The sequence below is a fragment of the Apis dorsata genome, unplaced genomic scaffold (assembly GCF_000469605.1).
Source record: "Apis dorsata unplaced genomic scaffold, Apis dorsata 1.3 scaffold_650, whole genome shotgun sequence".
NCBI classification, from domain to species: Eukaryota; Metazoa; Arthropoda; class Insecta; order Hymenoptera; family Apidae; genus Apis; species Apis dorsata.
In genome coordinates this window covers 31,608-39,301 of record NW_006263841.1, presented here as the reverse complement: position 1 = coordinate 39,301, position 7,694 = coordinate 31,608, and the positions used below count along the sequence as shown (strand labels likewise).

The 7,694-nt window shown below is 26.7% G+C and overlaps 2 protein-coding genes across 9 annotated transcripts in view; both read left to right on the top strand.

Moving 5' to 3' along the window:
• LOC102678223 (G protein-coupled receptor kinase 1) overlaps window positions 1-1,556 on the top strand; it is a 25,288-nt gene extending 23,732 nt beyond the window's left edge. For all 5 annotated transcript variants that reach the window (XM_006621911.2, XM_006621909.2, XM_031513464.1 and 2 more), the window contains 2 exons: window positions 334-426; window positions 553-1,556. In XM_006621911.2, coding sequence (XP_006621974.1) covers window positions 334-426; window positions 553-711 — 252 coding nt within the window. In that variant the 3' untranslated portion in view covers window positions 712-1,556. The remainder of the gene's footprint in view (window positions 1-333; window positions 427-552) is intronic.
• Window positions 1,557-5,511: 3,955 nt separating this feature from the next.
• Window positions 5,512-7,694, top strand: part of LOC102678553 (beta-glucuronidase) — an 8,126-nt gene continuing 5,943 nt past the window's right edge. Inside the window, exons 1-2 of one of the 4 annotated variants that reach the window (XM_006621912.2) lie at window positions 5,547-5,824; window positions 6,967-7,102. The gene's annotated coding sequence lies outside the window, so the exon portion shown is untranslated. Of the gene's footprint in view, window positions 5,829-6,966; window positions 7,107-7,694 lie in introns of all 4 variants that reach the window. The other 3 variants (XM_031513468.1, XM_006621913.2, XM_006621914.2) reach the window with 3 other exon arrangements.

The following is a 7,694-nucleotide window of genomic DNA, read 5'->3' as shown; positions in this document are numbered from 1 at the left end:
TATCATAAAAGATAAAATATATATATAAATTAATTTTGAATAATTTAAATTTTACAAAATAAAAATATTACTTGATTAATAGTAGAAATCATGGTATTTTGTTTCAAATATCATAAAAGATAAAATATATATATAAATTAATTTTGAATAATTTAAGTTTTATAAAAATATCACAGAATGTCTTTTAGAAAAAAGGAAAATAATTCTATTCAAATCTAACTTATATTTTTATTATATTTAATTGTATAGCTAATTATATATATAATTTAATTGTATATATATATATCAAACATATATTATATTTCTTCAATATATGTGTAAATAAATTTTTAGGTTGAGGAAGTTAGCGCGGATTTTCAGCACGTGAAAGGGGAACAATGTATTGTCGTCCGTATGAGAGACGCAAAAATAGTACTTACAAATCCAGTGAGTCACATATAACGATTTAATAAATCTCTTTGAAAAAGCGAGAGACAAATTAGAAAATATTTATAGTTAAATTTAAGAGAATTATTAAAAAATTCTATCTGTAAAAAATAAATCTTTTTGTAGGATGAGATCAGTTTGAAAGAATGGGCGTTGTCGCTGAGATCCGCGCATAAATGTTCGATGGAAATGCTGGGCAGTATGGCAAAGAAAGCCGGTAAAATCTACGGGACTGAAAGAGACGCAGTAATTCCGGCAATGCAGCGCTCGACGAATGGCAACTAGCCCCTTGCTAATACCTGTACATCGTCATCATACTCCAGTCCCACTGCCCCCCAGCAGCAGCAGCAGCAGCAACAACTTTTTTTATACTGAGAATCAACGCAGGCAGATCTAGAAGAAATTCCAACGATTGAACGACCGAGTAATTTTGGGAGGCGGTTTTTTTCTCCAGTCAGCATCCCGGAACCAGAAATATCCAAGTCTCGAAACAGCTCCAAAGAAAAAACTCCCTTTGAACGGCGGGTAGTGTCACGCTGTATAGAGACTTTAGGAAGTAGAGTCGTACGAAACGTTACGTCATTATATTTGTACGTTAGCTGTATGTGCAATGTGACGTAGGAACTAGCGACTGAACAATGCCCATCGACATTCACGCGAGCACGCGCGCGCGCGACAGAGCACGCGTGTTCACGTAAGAATCCACACGAGATACACATGCATGCACGCACACACGTACATATATACACATAAAAAAAAAACACGAAAATGCAACCGGTAGTGTATTATTGTAATATCAAATACGAAATACGCCCAAAATCCCGATTATACTTCTTCTACACACCCTTCTATACCGCTCGTTTACTTAATTTATTTACTAATGCAGAATTACGATTTTATATTGTCGTTTTCGTAAATGATACACGCGCGCGAATTCATTTATTTATTGCGTTTAAGGAAATAAAAACAAAAAAGAGAAAAAAACTCGGACTACATTGTCGACAACCAATCGAAACTAACTGTAATTAAAAAAAAAAAAAAAAAAAAAGAAAAAAACCCGGACAACATTGTCGACAACCAATCGAAACTAACTGTAATTAAAAAAAAAAAAAAAAAAAAGAAAGAAAAAAGAGGAAACTGTGTATGTCGAATGCTGGATACAGACGAGTTCGCCCCGGCAATAAAATTGTACGACGAACGTGGAACTCGTCTACATTTCTTCATTCTGCTCAGTCCCATGTCCAATGTAGGAAAGTAAGGAAATTTTAAATGGATCGAACTAACTCGACATGGAATAAAAAAAGATTTTTGTCTTTATTTTCTTTTTCTTTTCGAAATACTAGTACGTGACCTAATATGTAATCTTTATATATTTCCAGCTAAAATTAATTATAATAAAAAATGGACTTGAAACATTTTTAACCATGACAAACAAATATATGAAACAAAATTTTAAATCGTAACAAATGTTTCTCGAAATCTGGTATGTGAAAATTCTGCAACAATGTAATAAATTTAAAAGCTAGGAAATCGTAATACGGCCAATATCAACATTATAGTCCATTATGTATTTGTGTTTATTATGAAAATGTTGTATAAATTGTTTTATGTATTTTTAGATGTGGATAATTGAATTATACCAAGTTTTATTTATACAAAAACAATTTTAAAAGTATTTTAATACTTATTAATTTTATTTCAAAAATTCATTTAAAATATTTAAATATTTGGTATTAATTATTAAATATTAAATATTATGATTAAATATATGATTTAAAAATACTTTAGAATATTATTAAAGCAATAGTTTAAAAAAAATTTGATTAATGATAGTATTAAACATTATTACGATTTTTTACATAATTTCTATAAAACTTTTCAAAGATAATTAAATGTTTTTTAATAATAATGATAATAATTACGAAAAGATATAAAAACTTAAAAATTTCATTTGTTTTTTTTTTTAATTATACCTTCTTCATTGTGTAATTTTATAATTTCATACTTTCATATTTTATAGAGACAGAACAAATCGATGTTTTCAATATTTATACATACACCGAGAAGAAGATGATTAAAAAATAATTTTGTCAGATGATAATATCTTTACGATATTATATTAAAAGTAATAATAAATTTCTTATAAAATTTAAATCAACATATATATAAAATATAATGTACACGCAAATTAAGTAATTTTATACAAAATATCAAAGATAAAATAATATGGAAGACAAATTCTTTATTATCCATGAAAATATAACATTTACTTTTTATTTTTTAAAATTGATCAATAAACTATATTTAAAAATTTTTTAAATTTATCTAAATAAATTTTTTAGATTTTTATTTTTACTTCAATACAAATATATTCATATTGGAAATATTCTTTAATATTCAATTTCTTGTACGTAACAAACGAAAATTAAATTTGTATATGAATCAAATTCAAACATGAAATACTAACATTATACATTTTTCCGATACCAAAATATGATTTAACGTTTTTAGGTATTACAATCAAAAAAACAATTTCCTATGCCTTTATAATAAAGTGTACCAACCAACAGAGGAATAAAAATATCAATACTCGCGAATAAAACGCGCGAAATAATCACATTTATAAATAAATAGTTAATATACTATATTATATAAATATAGTATATGAAATATAAATGTATTTTAATACGCGTAAAAAAACATATATTTTTAATGTTAAATTCGTACACAACTTTAAATAATATACAAATTGAATACGCATAATTTTAATTGCAAACAAAATATATAACTCACTTATGTTACGATAGATCTAAACGGCACAACGGTCGAAACGAAACTGACTCGTAAATTTTTCCTTCCTTATTTATATATAGGTACACATTATACACAGGTAATTCGACAGACAAGATAATGACATCTATGGATTTCAAATAAATATAATATAGAATGCTTTAAAATTTTTTCTTTAACTTTGTTGCGGAGTCGACAAAGTTTTTTATTTGTTTAAATTTATTATTTTTAAATTAATTATTTCTAAAGAATGTAATATTTATATTTCTCACATTAAAAAGATACATTTGTTTTGAAGAAAAATTTTAAAAAAGAAATAATGAGAATATATTCAATTGTTGTACTTATGGTTATGCATATAGTATAAACAAGGAAATTAATAATAAAAAGAAGATAGAAATAATAAAAATATTGAAATCAACGCCATCTCCAGAGTGTCGCAAATTAAATATATAAAGAAAGGATAGAAATAGAATAAGAATTGATTGTTAGCGCCATCTCTTGAGTCTCAAAGATATTTTTTCGAAGAATTATTTTTAAAGCTATTTAAGAGATGGCGTCAATTCTTCTTCTATCTTGCCTTTAAGAGGCAAGTATCTTTTAGATACTCGAAAGATGACACTATTCTTCTCAATTCTTACTCTATCTTTATTCTATTTCTACTATTTTTTATCTTTTCTTTATTTAATTTGCATTCTAAATATGGCATTGATTTCACAATTTTTTGTTTATTTTTGTTCTTTTCTCATTATTTGCTCTATTTGCTCTACAAAATTTATACACGGAAGAGGCAGTTCTAATGATTAATTTTGTTATTTTTTTGATTAAAAATCTTAAAAATCTTAATGTTAAAAAGCTTAAATTATCATATACGAATTTTTTATATAGATATATATTAACATTTATTACAATGTTTATAATAATATTTAGTAATATGTATAAATAAATTTAGCATTAATTAATAGCATTATATTTAAATTAAATTTAAATTAAAAAAAAAATCTTTCAAATTCATATTATTTTCATTACATTGTAGTAAAAAATACAAATATAATTTTTAATTTACAAATTCATGAATTATTCATAGATAAGTCCTTTTAATGTAAACAATTGAAAATTTTTTATTTAACTTGTTAATTTGATTTATTTTCAATAAAATAATTTAGCAATTTGTAGATTTTTATACTTAATTTCTCTTAGTTAGTTTCTCTAACGATTGACAGAGAGATCTATAATTTTTAATAGATCAAAATATTAAAATAGAACGAGAATAATCAAATAAATTTAATTGTCAGAACCACTTAAGATTACAGCGATGAATAATTATGCAAACAAGTAATATTAAAGATTTCTCCGCAGTAAAGAACATTAATAATAAACTGACTGTCTTTTATTTTACACAAAATTATACCCTACCATCAATATACCGCTGGAGGCGTAACACGACAGATCAAAATTACCAGTTACGCACTTACACGCTTTGAAGAACGTATTCAAACGTACAGATGAAACAAAATAATATTTATATTAAATATTTAATGTATAATATTTGCAATCATACATTTTTGAAAATATAACTAATTTCTCTTTCTCCTCTTAATAAATATACCTTTTCTATCATATTCTATCTTCTTAAACGATTTTTTTTTTTTTTTTTTTTTACAGAATGATGAATATGTAGTAAATAGAAAAAGTTTAAATAGCACGTTGGTTTATTTTTTAAAGAAAACTTTATTATCTGGCGTCAAGTAAAATAGCGCAATGATAAAAATTGAAAGTGTTATCGCAATAACGCAATCTTGAAGCAAAGATAAGACAAGATATTGAATAAGAAATTCACTTTAAAACAAATTGTCAACGAATTATTTTCTGTTTACACAAAATATTAATTTAAGATTTAGTCAGAATCTTAAGACACTTAAATTAAGATATCTGCTTGCTGATTACATTTTAATGATTCAATTTTGTCGAAACAACCGTGCTATTACTTCACCACTAGTGAATGATTAGATATAGTTAAAGTGGAATATATCTATGTAAATAATTGCGATTTTCTATTTATTCACAACACTTTAAAATACATCGTCGAGTGATCTCGATTATTTACGAATTATTATGATAAAATTTTTTATTGAAATAAAATATCAATTTTTAAAAAATAAAAAAATAGAAAATAGAAAAAGAAGAAAAAAATTCAATGCTGGAAATCGATGTTTACGATTAAACTTTGCATAAAGAAGTTACACGTTTACAGGAATATCCTACTATATGATACAATGTCCCCGCCGATTGATCAGGGACACCCGATATATAAAAGCAGACCAGTCGGTTAGCGAAGCACAGTGTAGTCCGATGGGATAGGTATAACAACACAACATAACCGAATCTCTGGTCTAGTGGCGTGTAAGATCTCGACTCGACGGTAGAGAACGTGTCGAATTAAAACGACACGGCGACGTCGCAATGCTGAATTAACCGCGTCCTAAAACACAACGTAATTTCTCCTTTTCGCGATCGTTGGACAATTAACAATCGATTTCACCAATTTTTACGTGCCTGTGATGCGAAAATTCGGTTCGACCAAATTTTTAATCTAACGACAGCAAAGGTGAGTGTGGTGCATCCTTGAATCTTGCAACTCGAAATGTATAGAAATTTAACTTAACTTTTTCCCTCGCTCGAAGAGAAATCGAAATCTTTGATATTTGTAATACATTAACGTCAAATGTTAAAATTAACCGTGAGAGAAAACGATTTAATAAGGTTAAGTACCTATACGTACCGTTTCGAATAAAGGACAACTGTTTGGTATGTAACGATGTCACTGTTCTTTCACAAGCACGTGCTTCTTTTGTTCTAGATTCAATAAGTCGATAAGTTATAAATTTTTGTGCAAAGTTTAACAGAGAAGTAATTATTTCTTTTCCGTTTCATTCCGGAAAAAAAATACGATAAAAAATTTGAAAAATTATTCCTCTAATTATCTATTAATGAAAAATTATGAAGTAAAATGATTAATCATAATAGGAGCAAAAAAATATTCAAGAATTTTACTTTTCTTTTATTTTTCTTTTATTTTATATAATCGAAAATTAATCTTTTCTTTTGTAACTATATAAATATTTTTATCACTATTTATCTTAGATTTAATTAACATTACATCAATATTTTTTTCCGATTATATATATCTTTCTAATCTTAAAATTAGAAATATCTGATAAACTATAACATTTAAAATATGAAATATTAGAAATTTTTATATATCATTTTATTAATTGATAGAGACAATCGTAAAGCATAGCATAGGCACAAAATGATCTTTTTTAGAATCATTAAAAATGAAATCTCATTGCATACGTCGAACGTATTGTGTTTAATTTATTAAATAATAAATGGAAAAAGAAAACATCGTTAGAAATGAAAGCTACAAATATAAATAAAGCTTTGATAAAATCGTTTTCTCATGAGTCGTGGAAATGGCATTCTTCGAAATAGTTACGAAATAACATTTTATTCGAAATGATATTTTATTTGTTTGCGAGATATATTTATACGATGGTATATGAAGGTAAAACAATCCTTATCGAAATATGGAATAGAAATTAGCGATTCGATGATAGAAAATTCATAGATATTTGCAAAGCATGAGTATATTCAGTGGCATTATTGATATAGTAGTATATGCGAAAATATCATTCTCATCGTAACAGATAACTGTAATCGTTAAATTCTCGTAATGTCTATTCGAAGAATTAGGGACAGCACCGATGCTGTACATGTGCGACACGAGGAAACGATTTGATGCTTTGGGAAGGGAAGTCTGCTCTCGTAGGAGGGCACCGTGCCAGGAAGCCGATATTGCTATGAACGAGACCCTATGGTACACACCAGTTACACCTATTTTTATATTAGGTTAACGATTCACCGTGCATTAGATTCAACAATTCCATCTTGTTTGAGAAACACGAAAGTGGAAGTAATCTTATCTTTGATAAATAATCGTTTTTAACTCAAATAAATATCGATTAAAGTTGAAAGAATAGGAAATCTTTTTATTCGATTTATCTCTCGCGAGTTTACCTTCATATTTTTCTCGTTATATCTCATAATACGTAATCAATTTTACATCTTTTCATGGATTATAAATAACAAGTTGAAAATGCTTCCTCATACGCTCATTTCTGTTCTGTTACTATACTTTTCCTATCTATTTTTTACGTCGATGGAGATTAAGTCGCATTGTTTTGTTATCATTTAAATAAAAATAATGTTTTAACGCTGAATATTTAATAATCGTTAATATAATTGCCACATAAGTTTTATCTTTTTTTATCGTTTGCCTTATACCATCGTGGTGACCGTGAAGTTATATTATAGGAATTTTTATTATTATAAGCATATAATTATTAAATATTGATTAATAGTGCGTTTCAATAATTCATTATCAATATACAGCGTTTATCTCGTTGGTGAGATCC